This window comes from Phoenix dactylifera, chromosome 4 (assembly GCF_009389715.1).
Source record: "Phoenix dactylifera cultivar Barhee BC4 chromosome 4, palm_55x_up_171113_PBpolish2nd_filt_p, whole genome shotgun sequence".
In the NCBI taxonomy this organism is placed as follows: Eukaryota; Viridiplantae; Streptophyta; class Magnoliopsida; order Arecales; family Arecaceae; genus Phoenix; species Phoenix dactylifera.
This window is the reverse complement of record NC_052395.1, coordinates 17,614,855-17,635,427: the sequence shown is the minus strand read 5'-3', so window position 1 is coordinate 17,635,427 and position 20,573 is coordinate 17,614,855. Positions and strand designations below refer to the sequence as shown.

The window sequence follows — 20,573 nt, the reverse complement described above, 5'->3', positions numbered from 1 at the left end:
AAGCACTTTTATCTTTGTGCAAGCCTAGCCATGGCTGCATCTGTAACACTAGCACCTGTTTAATTTTTATTTTTTTGTTCAAGATATCAACTATTGTTTCATGTTTTGTTTTGTGACTTGCACAAACTCAATTACACAATCCAAGTAACAGATTTGGTCCTTACAGTCCGATCTGCCGGTGGATCCAGCTTCATCGTTACTCTTTTGATTTTTTTTTTTTTTTTTTTGGAGGGGGAAATAAAGCCAAGTTTGCTCAAATAGAAGTGTATCCATATTCCAAGTCTTCCAAGATAATGTCACAATGAATAAATAGAACAAAATTACACTATCAGATGACAGAAACACTACATCAGCAACAAGAAGATTTCATTATGTAAAAGAGAAAACTGATTCTATTTCAGCAATATGTCCCAAGACGCAACCATACCTAGCCATTAATGGTTTATAGGGAACTGTTGTTATTTTCCACCGAAATATATAAAAATATTGACTAAATTTTTGAAACTAATCACAGGAAAGAACATAAGTGAAAGTAGAAGTGGAAGGTATCTTTATAGAGTATACGACTTCCGTTTCATTATATGTACATAAACAATTTCTTACCATGTGCAACTTATAAATTTGTTGCCAAACATAATAGATTGGTTTATTATAGGGCTGCCAAAAATAACAATTGCCAAATCAGTAATTGTGGCCCAATGAACTTTTTGTTGGTGCATTTCATAGCATTTTTCATGTAATAACCCTAGAGAATTGCAGACAGATGAAGTACTGTACCCTTCCTTTTCTTAAAACAGAAAAAGAAAAGAAAAACAAAACAATTATTTATAGATTAAAGAACAGGTTTATGATTTCTTTGGCATCATTGTTATTTTTGTGCTGTTACTCCTCTACAAATTATTTGTTGTGCCCGAGCACAACTTGATTTCAATCTCGGATTGTTTATTTTTGGTGAATTAATCTCAGCTTGCTTGTCAACTGCGGAAGCACGAAGGAGCTTGACATCGTGTTGAGCCTTGGTTTCACGTATTTACCATCATGACGTGGCATCCTTTGATTGGACCGTCCAGATCATAAGTCACCGCGTGCTCCGGTAGATCTCACCAGCTTTGCGATGTTCCATTTGGCGCACCAAGGCCGCGGGGTGCATCGAGCTTCCCCTATTCACTTCTCGCCCCCCTTCGGAAGGGCGAAATCGGTAGGAAAAGGGCTTTCGGACATTCTATCACGCCTTTGATCGGAGCGAGCTCTTAACCTTAACCAAATCTCTCTCGTTCCCCTTCTCCCTAGAGAAGCTCCCTCCCTGCCTCCTTTCCTACCTTCCTCCTCGATATTTGAAGTAGAAGCAGCCAAAAAGGTGGGCTGGGCGAAGAAGAAGAAGAAGAAGAAGAAGAAGAAGAAGAATTGTTTTGAGGTCTATGGTGGAGAGATCTATGGGCATGGCGAGTGAGGTCCAAGAAGCGAGATCGACCCGGATCTGATCCCCAGAACCCTAATTCATGGCGGGCGCCGTCTCGGCGCTGTTCCTCCTCGACATCAAGGGCCGGGTCCTCGTGTGGCGGGACTACCGCGGGGACGTCTCCGCCCTCCAGGCCGAGCGCTTCTTCACCAAGCTCATCGAGAAAGAGGTAATCTCATCTCAACTCTTCTCTCTCTCTCTCTCTCTCTTTCTGGATCCGATCCGATTCCCCGGTGGTGCTTTTACCTTTAAATCTAGATCCGCACTTTTCTTTTCTTTTTTGTTTGCCTCGTTTTATTTATGGGGTTTTTTTTTTAAAAAAAATTCGCCCGTCTATCTGATGAATAGATTCAGATCGGTTTTGCTATTTTTTGGTTTGGTAATGAAATTATAAAATACTGGATTGGTTTCCTATTTAGTCTAGATGGAGTAAGAAATGAAGGGTTTTGAGAAGTAGGATGATTGGGGGTCGGTATTCGTGATGGCAGGGGGATCCAGAGTCCCACTCTCCGGTGGCGTTCGACAAGGGAGTGACGTACATGTTCATACAGCACAACAATGTGTTCCTAATGACAGCGGCGAGGCAGAACTGCAATGCCGCCAGCATTCTTCTGTTTCTGCATCGCGTCGTTGATGTGAGTAGCCTCTGTGATTATTCTGATGCATTAGCTGTTATTGAAAATAGAGATGGATGGAAGTAGATGGGGTCTGTTTTGCTTTAAAGTACTCCAATGATTTGTGTGGTTGGAATCTTGGTTTTGAGAAAAGAAGCATTGATTGTGCAGGTTTTTAAACATTACTTCGAAGAGTTGGAGGAGGAATCATTAAGAGATAATTTTGTTGTTGTGGTAAGTAGGCAAATTTTGAATTTCTGGTGCTGGTATCGGACTTAAACCTTAATGTATGAAAATTGCTAAAGAGGGCAATACTTTTTTTTTAAAAAAATAATTCACTGATGCTTTGTATGACTGATGCAGTATGAGTTACTTGATGAAATGATGGACTTTGGGTACCCACAGTACACAGAAGCTAAAATTCTTAGTGAGTTTATAAAGACAGATGCATACAGGATGGAAGTTACACAGAGGCCTCCAATGGCTGTGACAAATGCAGTGTCTTGGCGTAGTGAAGGGATACGGTACAAGAAAAATGAAGTAGGTTGCTTCTTACCAGTTTTTGGGTATGGTGAATTGATGATTAGATGCATGTACATTGTAAAGACATGAATTCTTGTTCTCTCAGGTGTTCTTGGATGTGGTAGAAAGTGTAAATATTCTTGTCAACAGCAATGGACAAATTATCCGCTCAGATGTAGTTGGGGCGTTGAAAATGAGAACATACTTGAGGTGCAATTTTTTTTTTTTTTTGCTTTCCCTCTTCCATATTAATCTACTCACTTACAGGCTCAAGAACTTGCTTTCCTAGTATTATTTTGAATTCTAAGTCTCTACCTTTTCATACCCCATGGTATCCTTCTAGGAATATAGTTGAAAATGCTTATTTATATCGCTGTTAATATCTAGCAGCATGGAACCAACATCCATATTCTTTTATGTTTAGCTCGATGAACTCTTAAAGGAATCAATATTATTTGTCATCAGAACCACTATTATATCCACAAGATATGAGCTGCAGGATTTTATTCTTTCTTTCTTTTTTAAGAAAAAGAGAAATAAGCTGTAGGAAGTTATGAATCTATGGTTTTGATAATCTGTCAATGAAGTATATAATCAAGCATTGAAGAAAAAGGATAAAAAGGGGAATAAAAAGCTAAGGATCTGTTAGAACAGGTGTTTATCAAGAATCATAAATGGACAATATAGAAATCTAGAAAATTGTAAAACCATGTAAAGCTATATGCTGATCGATGGCCATCAACTGTCTGAAGGATGCAGCATTATTTACATGGAGATATCCATCATCGTGTTCATCGTGTATTATCAAATGAAGAAAGAGAGATAGAGGCCTAACTTTGAAGAGGATCTAAAAATGACTCTCTACTTAGAGAAACTAACCTTTTTAGCAATGAATATCTTATTTTTTATGTTTGACAGTAACATATGAAAGAGAAACAAGATGTGTCCAGCATGAAGACGTAATTAAGCTAAGTTGGTTGTACTGAGAAAGCTTAGCTCCATCATGTAAAGCAACTATAACCAAGGAATTAGAGGCCATTAAGAGATTTTAGCTTTATCATTGCCAGAAGTAGGTCCAAGTTGTTTTGTGGTATATTTGTTGTCTTTTGCTGATGTCATGTTCTTATTTGTCATTAAAGCACGTGGCAAAGTTCTAAGTGCTCCTACATGTTTAAGTTTTCAAATATCATTTTAAGGTCTCTTTCATGAATTATGCTATCCAATGAAGCATATCATTTATTGGAAGGATCCAAAGAGGAAAAAAGGTTACATCACGTGAAATTTGGTGCGACTATCTAGCATGGGTGCATGTTTAAGTGCGAGATCCTCTAATTCTTGAGAATATCTTGCAAATTCATTCCCTACTGTCATCCCTGCACTCGTCTGATTGTTGGTTGCAAGTTCTTTGTGGTGTGAGACATAATTAATTTTGTGGCAAAATATTCGTTTTGATTTTTAGGATGTGACTTTCAAGCAAAGTTCAGGAATGCCATGAAAGCATAAGAATAATAAAGTTTCTGCCGTTGACAATTCAAAAATTATGTATGTAATGTAAACAACATCTGAAAAAGCTTCAAAAGAAAAATTGAAGTATCTTACTTTAATTTCTATGATTTATGATTATTAACCAAAAACCCTAAAGTTTGGGGTTTACAAGTTCTACTGTTCCTTTTAAGTACCTGGAACCACCATATGAGATATATTAGAAGTGTACTGAAAAGGAAATGCATATCTGTCATCGGACCCTTATTTCATCTGATTGTGGACATGATCTACTTAGGGTTTACCTGGGGTATTTATTAATATTTAGTTGTGTTAAATTTCTTGCAGTTTTCATTTGATGTTCAGGATGGTTTCAGCTAATCTTTAGATTCTCCTTTCTTTATCTATGTTGTAGTTGTATTTGGATTACTTCTTCAGATCTGAGAATGAAACAAATCTGTAGATAAAACTAATTCGTTGTTTTCATTCCATGTTTTTCTCCTTAGTTTTTTTCCCCATACGCAATGGCCTCATTTCACTTCTTCCCCAAATCTAATTGGAAAGAAAATCCATCATGAGATCTAATAGCCATGTAGTTACTTACCAAGTGGTGTTGAAACAAGTTTCTTAAATATGGCGTGGCTCAGATCTGGAAATGAGTCTTCTTTTACCTCTTCTTCTCTTCCACCCCTGCTTCTGATTTCTTTATTTCCCTTCTTTAACATCAGTTTTGATTTGGAAAAAGAATCTACTAGATTCAATTGCCACAACTCTCATCCTCCTTAAGCAATCAACGGAACAGAATGTATATTGTATAATCTCCAAAAAGAACATAACAGCCAATTCTATTTGAAGTTGCTACTCGATTTGTAGTTACAGTTTCTTACTTCAGTCCCTGCCCCAACTATATAATTAATTGCCGCTTCAACAAATATTAGGTGATGCTTTTTCGTATGTCTTACAAAAGCCTCCTGAAAACCATATCAAATTTCCTTTTTTATAAATTTCTTTTATTCTTTAAATGTGATCATCACATCACTACATTTTCTACTTGTAGAAATTCATTCATAAACTTCAAGGCCTGTATGTTGCAACCTATTCCACTCATCTATCTTTCTCAAAGTATTTTTGAGTGCATCTATCTTCTGCACTCGATATTGTAGTCACTTCAAAATGTGTGTGAAATGATATGTGAACTGTTGAGAGAAAATGAGTGGCAAAGAATGCCTTTAGGCACAAGAACTAGAAGCAATAATGAAAAGCATGCAAATATTTATGAAGTTTAAGCTTTATCCCTACCTTCTCCTAGGCATTAATATAAGGTGTAAGATCTGGAATTTCTTTCAGATTTGTAGACAATTTCTAACAGATCGAATTCTTAATCAGTTAAAGGAGAAATCACAGCCAATGGTGTTTGAAGAGAAAGAGTAGATTTATATTTTCTATCTGAACCATACAGGCCTCTTTGTTAAACCCTAAACAAGCCCCTAGTATTTTCCTAAGAGGGTTGAGTTCGTCTCCAGAACTATCTAGAAGAAAAAAAAGAAGCAACAAAGTCCTCTTTTATGAGACAGAGGGGAAAGGAGAGAATATGACTGCTAATTCTGGCTATAGAAGTTTGTTAACCCCCTCTTTGCTCGTAGATCATGAGCATTGTACAGGGGCCTTACGTTTTAACCATCCTGCTAGTCTGCATAACAGCTGTATTGATGTGCATCCAACTGTTACATATCAGTACATATGTTTCATATTGAGCTCTTGCTATACCATTTTTGAAAAACTTTGTTTATATTTAAGCGACTTGAAACTCTTCCCCTATTAATTTACCATTTTAACTTTAAAGGATTTAAAGGACCGAACAACAGTTTGGACAAATGCTATTAAAATTGCTACTCCACATTTGAACGAAGGTTAGAAATTGTAGTTACCCAAGGTATGGTTATTAACATTACTACCAGTATGTGAGTTGCTCACTGATTGTTACCCTTTGGACCAAGGATTTAGGTCCTGATATGTCTCAGCATGTCCTATTGGGACGTCCCATTTTGATGAGAGAGCAGTACATAGAATGCACCCGGAACATCGATTCTCTCATGGACTAAGATGTCTGAACCATCACGGTTGGCATTGGTCAGGACGGACCATAACTGTTGTGTCCAAACTCCAAACACTTGGCAGTCTGTCTTGGAACACTTTTTGTCTCTTCATTCCTGCTGTTAATGGTTGTTTTGGTCTATCTCGATCCATCCGGATACCATACCAACCTGAGACCTAACCAGGTGTTAGCAGTATCGGGACTAACTTGCTTTGCTTTGTGTCATATTTACAATTAGGTTATTGGTGCATAAATATATATATTCATATCTCGATGTAGTTTACTCATAAATTTTTAAGCTTACTACTGTTTTACTATGTAAACATATTTCCATCAGTATGATATCAGCTGGGTTCAAAAAAAGAATATTTAAATGTCTTTCATGGCCCCTGCTGATGTCAGGTAAAGTAAGATGCATGCTGCATCAGCTATCCCATGGGACTTATCTCACAAAGTGGTCCACCATCCACTAAGCATTTTCCTTGTTTTTATCTCCCTTACTCTAGTGAAATACCATTTTGTCAAAGAAACTAAGCTAAATCAAAAAACAATTTGACCACAGTTACAATATTTCTGTTAATTGAAAAAGGTTAGAATACCCATGTCTGGTGAATTTAATGTCAGATACCAATGCCGATGCTAGTTGGTCCATTTTAAAATTAAATTGAGGCATTATTGTTATAGTTGGAAACCTAGCACTGAAGGTCAGTGCTGATGGCCTTCACATTGTCTCCAATTTCTTCTAAGCTGGATTCTACATGTAAATGAGTGAATTAAGCAAAAATTGGAACTGCCTTTTTGTTGATATTACATCTTGAATGAACTTAGGTGGCAATTTTGACTGGTAAGTGATTGACATGCTTGGCAATTAAAGTTTTCTAATTTACCTATAAACTACCATTTTTTTGGATACTATGGGCAATTATGGACATATTTCCATTTTATCAGTTTTTTCAATACGGAACTTTTACATTCTTCATCTTAAAAATATGAGGGTTCCATGTTACTGTGATGGGTTGAAGGATGAGAAATTATAAGTCTTCACAACTTGTTTATCTGGTGATTGAATTTTCACTGACATTTTTTTTTTCTTCCTGATAGAACCATCTCAGAAAAGATGAAATATAATTATGGGATTCTTCTCAGCATTTGCCAGTCTGTTTCTGATTGAGAGAGGGCTTCATTTTTTGGTTTTTATAGCTGTTTGCCTGCCTGGTAATTAGAAGCAGAAGTTCCAGAAGAAATTATCCAATTGAAAATGTGCATAAATAGATAAAGGAAAGAAGTAAAAAGAATAAAGCATAAAATATTGCTCATTTTTATTTGCCTATCAATTTCTGATTGAGTCACGACATATTTTTTTGGTTTTCATATCTGTTTTGCCTGCCTGGTAATAGGAACCAGAAGTTCAAGATGAAGCTATCAAATCGAGAAGATGCAAAATAAATAGATAAAGGAAAGAAATTCAAATAAACCATAAGGTATTTGGAAACGTAAGAAAAAATAACTGCACTAACTTTTTGAGTGTCTCAGATATTCACTGCACTGTGTAAACACTAAACCCTTAACCATAAATGTCACTGGTGCATGTCATGAGTTTCTCAAATTAATGTTTTCTGTGGCCAAATTGGTTTGATCTGGCTGTTACAAGTAGTTCTTTCTTAAATGTTCAAGCTAGTTCCAAGGGTCCAACAAATGGGTTGTGATCCAAACATTCTGGTGAAACTTCTACTGGAGATTTTTTGTACAAAAAAGACACACATGGTAGAAAACTAAAAATATATTAATGCTGTTGGCCGTGAAATTTTTGGACCAACTGAAAGTCAACAATCTAATAATTTAATTAAGAGACCCTGCTAACATCAATCAGGCTTTTGATTCAATAACATGATTTCACTCCTTAAGAAAAATTCACATCCGAGATGTAATGTCTTAAAATTGCTTAAGTTTGTCAACTTCTTTCCTTACTATATTTAGTTTAGAAATTTATGCTCATTCTTGTCAAAGCAAATGAGTGCATCAGCAATCTGATACTTCTCCCATGCTTTTTGGAGTATTTGCTAGTGTAGTCATCATTATACTTTCCAAACATCATATACATCAGATCTCATAATGACTACTCGTGCGTTGCCTATGCAGTGGAATGCCTGAGTGTAAGCTTGGGCTAAACGACAGGGTACTTTTGGAAGCTCAAGGTCGAGCAACAAAGGGGAAAGCCATAGATCTGGATGATATCAAGTTCCATCAGTAAGTGGATATGTGCTCTCTCCGTCTGTGTTGTAACTACCGGACTTACATATCCCACAAATTGCAATGAGTTTAATAATGTACTTTCTTTGAAGGTGTGTTCGTTTGGCTCGATTTGAGAACGACAGAACTATATCCTTCATACCACCTGATGGGTCTTTTGATCTGATGACATACAGACTGAGTACTCAGGTTTGCCTCTTGCTTTTCGCTTTCGTGGGACTTTTGTTTATGAAAGTTAGAGATTTTGTTATTGATCTTTCCCCCTCAAATTATCTTACATTTCCTTTTCTTGCAACACTTGTAACTGCCGGTCCTCTAGGTAAAACCTTTGATTTGGGTAGAAGCTCAAGTTGAGAGGCATTCACGAAGTCGTATAGAGATCATGGTGAAGGCAAGAAGTCAATTCAAGGAACGAAGGTGATCTTTTATTTTTGTAATCATCTGCGAAACCTCTCTGTCCCTAATGCTTAACATCTTCATTTCATTCCCATATACAGCACTGCGACAAATGTGGAAATTGAGCTGCCTGTACCTTCAGATGCTACCAATCCTAATGTGCGGACTTCCATGGGTTCCGCTGCATATGCTCCTGAAAATGATGCACTGGTCTGGAAAATAAAATCTTTTCCTGGTGGCAAGGTATGAGCTAAAACTCTTCAATAAAAATCATCTATTGCAATTTTGAAGGTTGAATCCAGTCTTTATGCTTTTTCTTTTATTGAGTTGTCTCTAAAACCACTTGGTCAGGAGTATATGTTGAGGGCAGAATTTAGCCTTCCCAGTATTACTGCAGAAGAGGCCACTCCTGAGAAAAAAGCACCTATACGTGTGAAGTTTGAGATTCCATATTTTACTGTATCTGGAATACAGGTATGCTGATTATTGTAATTCTAAGTTTTAATAGAATTAGGCCTCTGTTATTATACTCAAATAATATTACAAACTTCATAGGTCCGGTACTTGAAGATCATTGAGAAGAGTGGATACCAGGCCCTTCCATGGGTTCGATACATCACAATGGCTGGCGAGTATGAACTGAGACTTATCTAGTTCACTGTTGAGTGCTTCTCTGTTGATTACCAGTATACACGGCTTGAGCATTTCAGAGTACACTTTTAGGAGCTTGCGTGGACTTATCAATTCATCCTTAGCATGTGTATTAGAAAGCTCGACCAAATGGCATTTCTCATCTTCGTTATTTTGCGATACATAGACATTTTGTAAGGGCATGATGCTTATCCAAAGAGATATTTTTGTGCAATTTTTCAGATACTCCTGAGTTTGTTAAGTATTTGCGTGATGGGCCCTGTTATCTGATGTCTCTCATGAATTGATGACAGAACTTATGTTGGAAATTTTATGTCTGATATTTCGTTGATTAATTAAAGTTATCCTCTGATATATGAAATATGAAGTAATCCATGCTTGACCTTGGTCGCATTTTGGCTGCTGTTATATGGTGATTTTTGCTAGACAATTTGTTGCTTTCTTTTCTCATTGGAAAAAAAAAATCCCAATTGTTTTTTTTTTCTTTTTTCCTGTTCACTTTCTGAAATCTAAGACCGCATGGTTATTGGATCTTTTGCCCCACTCTCCATGGTGCAACTCAGGCTATCTCCCCGTTTTAACATGATGGGGAGAAAGAAGACATCCGCACCTGCTAAAAGTATTTATCAAGTTACATAATAGTATTTGGCGCAAGCAGCGCTTATGGCATTTTGCTTCTTTTTTCGCTTTTTATGAGAGCACCGGTTATGATGGTTTTCGGTTTAAGGAATTGTATATCATACATCGCAGGAGGCTAGATGAAATTGGATGCTGCGTTTTCTTGGCCTTTGTGCATCCACTTCTCTTGGGACATGAACTATCTAACATTGAAAAATGCTGGACACAAAGTTGTAGCGGGTGGTTATGCATGCTGGATTCTGGATTCTGGATTCTGAAACTTTTGGCGTTTTATATAGTGGATAAGAGTAAATATACTCAATGAGATAAGGAATCATGGATGTGCTTAATAAGGTGCAATATAATTTCAAATATTATGGTGCTTTATGAATTCCTGAATTGATGGCTCCAACTTTTGTATGGGTTGAAAAAATGATTTAATTTGGAGTTAAGTGTTCATTCTGGATAACTTATAGGTCATATAAATCAAACATTCGATTACAAAGAAAAACATAATTAAGTTTCAATAATTATTTTAACAAATACATGTATAATAAATTTAAAATAATATTCTTTTAGCTAAATTATGGGCCATTCGATTATTACGGAGACTGGACTCCTCTCGCAACAACTGGCGCACGTCCCGTTTCTTCGTTTTTGGGCACATCACCTTTGGGGGCGACTCGGCCGCGGTAGTGGAGTGGATTCTATTGGAAGGCCGAGGGGGAGCAGAACATCCGCTTCTTGGCGACCTTCGATGGTTGGTGAGGGAGTGTGACACATTTCAGGTCGTGTATGTGTACTGAAAGGCGAACAAGGTGGCTAATTGGGTCGTCTCCTATGCCGTCTGGCTACGCTCACGCGAGATTAGTGTGAGTTGTCGATGTACAAAAAAAAAAAAACTACCTCCCTTCTCTTCTCCCCCTTTCCAGTGCCGGCTCGAGCCTTAGGCGACTGAGGCGGTCGCCTAAGGCCCCCAGCCCAGGGAAGGCCCCCACCCCACGGCTCAGTTTTTTTTTTCTTAATTAATGCACAGCTTTCGGATGTGAAAGCTAGCTCATAGGCTATGGGCAGTGGGCAACGGCTACCGGGCTACGCCGCTATAGTGTGTCCCTTTCGGCGTCTCCCGACCCGACGACAGAGACAGGCTAGCCGCCTGGGCCTTGGGCAACGGCTACAACAACGTCGACAAGCAACGGGCATTTCCTCCCGGCTCCCCCTTGTCTCCCCCCTTCTCTGACGGGCAGCCGGTGCTTTCTTTTTTGTTGCTGAACCTTCTTCGATTCTCGGCAGGCTTGGCAGCTCGGCTTCTTCAGTTCTTCAGCTTGACAGCTCGGGTTTCAGAGTGCAAAAGAACGGTTTGAAGCCCCTGCTCCGGAGTCCAGGTTCCACCGCTCCATCTCTCCTCGCCGTCCTCGGCTCCAACCTCCGGGTTCCGGCCTCCTCGGCTAGTCGCTGTAGTCGGCTCCGCTCTAAAGTCCACCGTCCTCAATCCTCCTAGGCTTCTCCTCCGGCTCCAAGAAGGCAAGAACCCGGCGAGTGGCGAGCCACCGGCCAGATCTTCTCTCTAGCTTTTGGACCGCCGGCCGGATCTCCTCTCCAGCTCTCCTCACTGACGTCGCCGTCCTCGGCTCCTCCGACCTCCGGGCTCCGCCGCTTCGGGGCTCCGGCCTCGTCAGCTCCGCTTCAAAGTCCACAAACCACTGTCCTCTATTAGCATCCCAATTCCTACTTTCCCACTTCCCAGGCAGTACCACAGTGGTGACTGGTGAGCCTATCTATTGATTAATCAGTAATCACTAATGACTAATGACTATTTCACATGGAGTTACATAGTATTTGTTATTTTATTATCTCATAGTTATGTGAGCACCGAGTAGTTGTATATGAAGAGAATTTCTTTCATATGCCATCAGTTTTTCTCTGAGTTGCTGTTATTGGCTTATTGCATTTAATGTTGTACAATAATGGAAAAAGCCAAGGGAATATGTGGCCAACTGATTAATTTTTTGGTCCAATTGATTTTGATTTAGTCAAGTTAGAGATACTACAATTGATTTTTTTTTTTGTCCAATTGTAGGTTGGTTGTGACTTCGGCTGTTCGGCCTCTTCTCGCCATCGAGTTCGGCCCTATTCGGCCTCTTCTCTCTGTCAAGTTCGGCACTACTTGTCGGAACCTGAGTTCATTTTTTTTGACACAATCAAATTTTATCATTTTTAACTTTTTTATATTTTAATTTGTTTGTAGTGTTTTTTTAATTTCTTTGTTTGATAATATTATTTTTAGATTAAAATGTCTAATAGAAAATATGAATGTGGGTATGAAAAACTCAAAAAGAAAAGAAAAAGCGATAAACTCATTCAATCTCAAAAAGGAGCTCTAGATAGATTTGTTGTCACAAATAAGGAAAAAACCACATCAAGTTCAACTCAAGAATTAGCAACAGAGCATGCATTCGAAATAGAGTTAGAAAATGACATAAAAAGAATGAAATAAAATGAGATTGACAACCAAATTCATAGTAGTATTCAAACATCTACTGAAACAATATCTAGTGAAGAGCACAATGAAGAATCAGATGGAGATAGGATAAACAAGAAAAAAGATTATGAAACTAGTTCTATTCCTATAAATTTATATGATCCTGGTCAATGAAAAAATATTGATACAAAGTTGAGAGATTTAATAGTGGACAAAGGTCCAATTAAAGACTATGATCTTCATTTTTCTAAGGATGAAAACAATAGACATTTCTCTACGATACATTACATTCGTAAGTTACCTAATGGTGAAAAACATGATAGAAGATGGTTAGTGTATTCGAAGGATTTGGATAGGGTATATTATTTTTGTTGTAAATTATTTGATTCAAAACCTAGCACGTGTCAATTAGTCAATGAAGGAACTAGAGCTTGGAATAATCTAGGTATCAAGCTCAAAAATCATAAAATAACTAATGAACATATCACTAGCATGAATAGATGGATTGATTTAGAAGTGAGATTGCTAAAAAAATAAGACAATTGATAAAAGTCTCTAAGAACAAATAAACCAAGAGAAAGATCATTGGAAAAAAGTTCTATGGAGAATTATTGTTGTCGTGAAAAATTCTTCAAAAAATAATTTAGCATTTCGAGAAAAGAACGAAAAGATCTATCAAAGCAATAATGAAAATTTTTTAAGTCTTATTGAAATGATTGCAGAATTTGATCCAGTAATGCAAAAATATGTTCGACGCATTCAACATGATGAAATTCATAATCATTATTTAGGTCATAATATTCAAAATGGATTGATTCAAATATTAGCATATGAAATTAAAGCTATAATAATTAAAAAGATTAAAGAAGCAAAATATTTTTCTGTAATACTTGATTGCACTCCTGATGCAAGCCATCAGAAATAAATGACCTTAAATTTAAGATGTGTAGATACTTCAACAAGTTCAGTAAAAGTACAAGAATATTTTTTTAGAATTTTTAGAAGTAGATGATACCTCTGAAAAAGGCCTTTTTAATGAACTTATAAATATAATAGAAAAACATAAACTTGAAATTAATGATATAAGAGGATAAGGGTATGACAATGGGTCTAATATGAAAGAAAAACATCAAGGTATATAAAGAAGATTATTAGATATAAATTCTAGAATATTTTACACACCATGTGGATGTCATAACTTGAATTTAGTATTATGTGATATTGCTAACTCATGTTTTAAGGCTATATTTTTTTTGGAGTGATACAACGAATTTATATCTTATTTTCTTCTTCTACAAAATGATGGAAATATTTTACAAAATAATATATCCATATGACTCTTAAACCCTTGTCACAGATACTGTTGCTGGAAATTGGACCCGGGGGCCACCGTGAAGCCGGGGAAGGAGGAGCTCCGCTGCTGCAGGGGGCGGACGGCGGTGCGCCGGCTGGCTGCGTCCTCCGCTGCGGGGGGGTGTGCAAGTCCTGCAAAGAAAACCGGTGGCCGGGCTCCCCGGCGCCGGCCCTCCGATGCCTAAGTCAGAGGGGGCAAGTATGTGGAGAGAGCAGGGGAGAGAGTATGTGGAGAAGACAAAGAGAATCTCGTGTTCAATTGTGTCTGTGCTGTTTTCTTCCTTTTTCCCCCGGTCTAGGAGGGTTCTCTCCAGCTCCGGGTTTTTTCTCTGGTTTTTGGTCCTCTCTCCCTTTTCCCTCCAGGTTTCCTTTTATAGGAGGATTTTTGTTACCTGGGAGGTGACAGGAGGTTTGTCCTGTTTTGTAATAATTGGGCACCATGTGGCCCATTAATGGCGTAATGGAGAACGGGACCGGATCAGACCGGAATCAGGGAGTTGTCACGGTCGATCGGACCTGTTGGAGTGGTTGAACCGCCGGCTGCGGTGGGCCTGGGGTCCGTGGATGGTAAGTGCATTTATTACCGAATGAACCGGCGGTCAGGGAGAGCCATACGTTCTGATGGTTCAGTGATCCGGAGATCGTCTTGGGCCGTGTTCATTAAATGCCTGAGTGCATCGGAGACTTGAGGGAGTCTCATGCATTAATGGCAGGTCGTGCCGAACGCCTGAGGAGATCTTATGCCTTGATGGCTTGGAGATAGTGGCAGGTCGCAAGCCGTAGGAGTTGTCAAGTCCCTTGGACTTTAGGCGGAGGTTGAACATTTGGTTAAGGCATCGGCTCGGCAAGGGTGCCGAGCCGAGCTGATCGCCCAATGGGGCGCCCTGTGGCGGGGCTGCTTTGAGTACTCCTGGTCGGCGCCCTTTAGGCGAGCACCTTCTAGCAGAGCGCCTCGGCGCTGTCTTTGGTCGGCACTTTCTAACCGAGCAGCTTATTTTGGTTGGGCACCTCTTGGCGCGCACTCTGGTCGGCGCCTTCTAGTCGAGCGCCTTCCTGGTCGGCATCCTTTGGCCGAGCAGCTTTCTGGTCGGCGATCTTTGGCCGAGCAGCTCTCCGTTCGGCACTCTTTGGCCGAGCAACTTTCCGGCTGGCGCTCTTCGGCCGAGCAGCTCTCTGGTCGGCACTCTCTGACCGAGCAGCTTTCCGGTCGGCGCTCTTTGGCTGAGCGCCTCCGTGGATGTATGACTTGGGGTTTTTCCCCCAACACTACCCCCCAACTTCCGAGTTCCAGTTGGCTACCAGCTGGAGCGCGGGAAGTAGCTTTAGTTGGGTCATTACGAATTCCGAAAATTTCGATTTACTGCGCGTTTTGAATTATCGGAAGCTTCGAGGTGCCTTTAATAGGCGGCGTCTCTTCCTTCCCGAAAAGCCTCATTATTGGGACACTTTTTGCGAAGCGTCCTCGCGTCGTGGGCTCATGATGGGGCCGCACGATCTTCGATTGCGGACGCCTTTCCGCACGATCCGATGGGGCGCTTCGATGTTCGAAGCGCTAGCCCTAATTAAATGCGTCATTCTGTCTTTTAGACCGACACGTGTTATCATCTAACCGGGACGCAGCGTTTTCTTCGCTGATCCGGGCCGTTGAGGAGGTCTATATAAACTCTCCCCCGGCCCCCTGTCCTCTTTCTATTGCTTTCTGCTTCCAGCTTCCTATTCTTCCAGTCTTCCTCAGACCGAAGTCCTTTTTCTCCGGCATCTTTCCCAGGTCCCCCTTCTTTTTGACTTCCCTCTCTTGCAATGGGTTCTTTGCCTAGTGAAGTAGTGTCCACCATGAGTGTCCTGGAGGTCGAGATGACCGAAGAGTGGTTTTTCCCTCTTCACGGGTTCCGTTTGGAACCCGCCAGGCAAAGGGATCGGGTAACCGATCCTCCGGTAGGCTGGATCGGAGTGCACTCGGAGTCACTCTGGGCCGGCCTCCGATTTCCTCTTCACGGCTTTGTGAATGAGTTGCTGGCGGTATGCCAGTTGGTTCCGGCGCAACTCACTCCAAACGCTTGGAGGACAGTGATGGGTTTCCTGTCACTGTGTTTACTACAGGGGATTCCTACCTCTGTCAACGTCTTCCGGCGACTTTTTATTTTCAAGTCGAACCCGGGAGACGGGGAGTGGCTCTACATCGCCCTCCGGGTGGGTCGGCCACTTTTTCATGGTGCCCCCTCATTCATTCATGGTTGGAAAGAGAAATTCTTCTTCCTGGGTTCTGAACGGTCCTGGGAGTTTGACCCCAGGTGGAGGCCGGCCCAACTTAAATCCATCAACAGGCCCCCCCAGCTTTCTCCGCGTGAGCAGGAGATCTTCGATACCATCCGTAGCCTTGGGGACGGGATTTTGCTGAACGGCCTCATTAGCGAGGACGCCCTGGTGAACGTGGGCTTGAGCTCGGCACGTCCTCAGGGTAAGGATAGTTACAGCAACTTCTTATTTTCTTATTGTTCTAATGTTCTAATTTTGCTCATCTTTGCAGACATCGCAAAAATGGTGACCAAGAGCGAAGTCCTTTACGCCCGCTTCCAGAAGAGGGCGGCCGAACTCTCAGGAGAACCGACCGAGCCGAGGAAGAAAGCAAAGACCTCGGCGAAGACCTCGACGACCACAACAGTTGAGGCGCGCGCTTCTCGCCCCGTGCGCCCTGAGGCTGGTCGGGGAGAGGGCGTGGGCTCTGGCGGAGCCACGATGGCACTTCCGTGTCCGGTGCCGATTTCGCAAGTCACTGGTCGGCGGGAAGCTCCAAATTCCGACCAGGGAGGGAGGATCTCAACAGATCTGGCGCTCGCACGCCCCACCTCTACCACGCAGCGGTCCGGTCAGCCGTCTACTCGACCCCAATTCCCCAGCTCTGAGCCGGGGAATAGCCAAGAAGCAACGGGGTCGGCCGCACCCAGGCCAGCTGAGGCCGGTCTGGCGGGTTCTTCGGGTCCTCAGGAGCGGATGCCTTACGCTCCTGGATGGGCTGTTTTCGAGGGCGACTCGGCCCTCGATAATGCACAAGTGGCGCGCGAAGTTCTTCGGGTCGCGCTGCTCCCGGCCGACCAGGCCAAAATTCGGTCCATGAACTACAGCGAGTTCATGGACTCTGCTATTTGCTCTTCCATCCGAGTAAGTCAGCTTTTATCTCTGTGCAAATTTGTGTTTCGGCTTAAAACTGTTTCTTACATGTCCCTCTTGCAGCGCCTCCACGAGACCGAGACGATGATTCACATCATCCAGGACTATCGGGACCGGGCCCGAAGGCATCAAAGGGGGCGCGAGGAGGCCGAAACAAAGTTCCTCGCGTCTGAGGCCGAGCAGAAAGTGCTTCAAGCGAAGCTAGGGGCGGCCGAAGACGAGGTTCGGACTCTGGTCGCCGAACTTGAAGAGGAGAAGGGCGCGCACTCTTTGACTATGTCTGAAGTGCGCGCCGCGGAGGCCCGCCGGACGGAGGCCGAATCGTCGCTCGCTATACGCGAGCAGGAGGTGGGGGAGGCTCGAATAAAGGTCCGAGATCTCGAGATCCGTCTACTTGACGTGCAATCTCTGCTCGCGGATCGCGAAAGAGAAATAAAGATTTTGGAGTGGAAGGCCGCCTACCACGAGGCTCGAGAGAAGGAGGCCCGGGAGCAGGCCCAGGACGCCGTCAAGCTCTTCCGCGAATCGGAAGAGTTTCGTGACTTGATGGAAGAGGAAGGCGTCAATGGTCTCATCCAGGGCTTCAAGGACTTCCGCAATCAGTTGCGGCGACTTCTCCCAGATTTCGACCTTAGCCTGCTTCAATCAGGCGCTGGGGTCGAAAACCCAGAAGCGGAGGCGGAGGTAGAGGTTCCAACCTCTGGCGGGACCGACCAGGAGGGTCAAGCTGAAGAAGGCGAGATCGCTCTCGAGGTCACCGAGGCAGCTCCCAAAGCCACCGTGGGGGCCTCGGCCGCAGAAAAGCCAACTGTTCCTGAAGTCGCCGGGCCTGAGCCCTTGGTGTAGTTTTCCCCTTTTTCCTATCTTCTTTTTCTTTTTTGTAAGCCGGAGCGGCCTCTATACTTTGTTAAGGCCGGGTCCGAGCTCTTGTACTAGGCCTCCGGGCTTTTTGAAATGAATATTCATTTGTGTGGAAACTTGTCTATTGTAGTTTAAGTTTCTCTGCTCGGATCTGTTTTAGGTTCCGAGGATATGGGCTCTAGGGCCTGAGCTTTTCCCGCCACAGGGTTTTGAGTTAGAGTTTGGCTTGCCGAGCTCCATTGCTCGGTTCTTCGACTAATGGTGTAGCAACGCTTGTGCTTATACCAAGGGTTTGGGCTCGGAACGTTTTTCCGAGCCTAGTCCAGAATTCGACTAAGCCCTAGGGCGGTCGTTAGGACTTGGGACTTCTTAATGCGGCGAATTTCGAATCCGAGCCTCGGGTTGCCGGGGCGAACCGGATTCTTTTCTTACAAATGGACTGCATACCCGTCAGCCCTTGACGGGGATTCACCGGACTTGCAACAATGTGTCGGTGTCATGAGCATCCAATAATGGGTAATGTAAAAACATTAAATAAATGGGTACCTTGTACCGTATGCGTCCTTGCGCCGAGGCGACTGAAGACGCTTCTCTGCTCGGACTCCGTTCTTCGAGGACGTCGGCAGAGAGATCCAATAATGGGTAATGTAAAAACATTAAATAAATGGGTACCTTGTACCGTATGCGTCCTTGCGCCGAGGCGACTGAAGACGCTTCTCTGCTCGGACTCCGTTCTTCGAGGACGTCGGCAGAGAAATCCAATAATGGGTAATGTAAAAATATTAAATAAATGGGTACCTTGTACCGTATGCGTCCTTGCGCCGAGGCGACTGAAGACGCTTCTCTGCTCGGACTCCGTTCTTCGAGGACGTCGGCAGAGAAATCCAATAATGGGTAATGTAAAAACATTAAATAAATGGGTACCTTGTACCGTATGCGTCCTTGCGCCGAGGCGACTGAAGACGCTTCTCTGCTCGGACTCCGTTCTTCGAGGACGTCGGCAGAGAAATCCAATAATGGGTAATGTAAAAATATTAAATAAATGGGTACCTTGTACCGTATGCGTCCTTGCGCCGAGGCGACTGAAGACGCTTCTCTGCTCGGACTCCGTTCTTCGAGGACGTCGGCAGAGAAATCCAATAATGGGTAATGTAAAAACATTAAATAAATGGGTACCTTGTACCGTATGCGTCCTTGCGCCGAGGCGACTGAAGACGCTTCTCTGCTCGGACTCCGTTCTTCGAGGACGTCGGCAGAGAAATCCAATAATGGGTAATGTAAAAACATTAAATAAATGGGTACCTTGTACCGTATGCGTCCTTGCGCCGAGGCGACTGAAGACGCTTCTCTGCTCGGACTCCGTTCTTCGAGGACGTCGGCAGAGAAATCCAATAATGGGTAATGTAAAAATATTAAATAAATGGGTACCTTGTACCGTATGCGTCCTTGCGCCGAGGCGACTGAAGACGCTTCTCTGCTCGGACTCCGTTCTTCGAGGACGTCGGCAGAGAAATCCAATAATGGGTAATGTAAAAACATTAAATAAATAGGTACCTTGTACCGTTTGCGTCCTTGCGCCGAGGCGACTGAAGACTCTTCTCTGCTCAGACTCCGTTCTTCGAGGACGTCGGCAGAGAAATCCAATAATGGGTAATGTAAAAACATTAAATAAATGGGTACCTTGTACCGTATGCGTCTTTGCGCCGAGGCGACTGAAGACGCTTCTCTGCTCGGACTCCGTTCTTCGAGGACGTCGGCAGAGAAATCCAATAATGGGTAATGTAAAAACATTAAATAAATGGGTACCTTGTACCGTATGCGTCCTTGCGCCGAGGCGACTGAAGACGCTTCTCTGCTCGGACTCCGTTCTTCGAGGACGTCGGCAGAGAAATCCAATAATGGGTAATGTAAAAATATTAAATAAATAGGTACCTTGTACCGTATGCGTCCTTGCGCCGAGGCGACTGAAGACGCTTCTCTGCTCGGACTCCGTTCTTCGAGGACGTCGGCAGAGAAATCCAATAATGGGTAATGTAAAAACATTAAATAAATGGGTACCTTGTACCGTATGCGTCCTTACGCCGAGGCGACTGAAGACGCTTCTCTGCTCGGACTCCGTTCTTCGAGGACGTCGGCAGAGAAATCCAATAATGGGTAATGTAAAAACATTAAATAAATAGGTACCTTGTACCGTATGCGTCCTTGCGCCGAGGCGACTAAAGACGCTTCTCTGCTCGGACTCCGTTCTTCGAGGACGTCGGCAGAGAAATTCAATAATGGGTAATGTAAAAACATTAAATAAATAGGTACCTTGTACCGTATGCGTCCTTGCGCCGAGGCGACTGAAGACGCTTCTCTGCTCGGACTCCGTTCTTCGAGGACGTCGGCAGAGAAATCCAATAATGGGTAATGTAAAAATATTAAATAAATGGGTACCTTGTACCGTATGCGTCCTTGCGCCGAGGCGACTGAAGACGCTTCTCTGCTCGGACTCCGTTTTTGGAGGGCGTCGACAGAAATCCATCGATGAAGGAACGAGCCGAGCTCGTTGGTTGAAGCTGGTAAAGAATGAGCCGAGCTCGTTTGGCCAATAAAGACAACATCCCAACGTATCGGGGCATC

At 42.5% G+C, this 20,573-nt stretch overlaps 1 protein-coding gene across 1 annotated transcript; it reads left to right on the top strand.

Moving 5' to 3' along the window:
- The first annotated feature begins 1,113 nt into the window (after nt 1-1,113).
- On the top strand, nt 1,114-9,840 carry LOC103708160 (AP-1 complex subunit mu-2). Its single transcript, XM_008792958.4, has 11 exons — nt 1,114-1,628; nt 1,948-2,094; nt 2,245-2,307; nt 2,437-2,613; nt 2,702-2,805; nt 8,312-8,419; nt 8,515-8,611; nt 8,742-8,839; nt 8,920-9,061; nt 9,170-9,292; nt 9,374-9,840. The coding sequence occupies exons 1-11, from the start codon at nt 1,500-1,502 to the stop codon at nt 9,470-9,472; spliced, it is 1,287 nt and encodes a 428-aa protein (XP_008791180.2). The 5' UTR covers nt 1,114-1,499; the 3' UTR covers nt 9,473-9,840.
- Nucleotides 9,841-20,573: the final 10,733 nt, after the last annotated feature.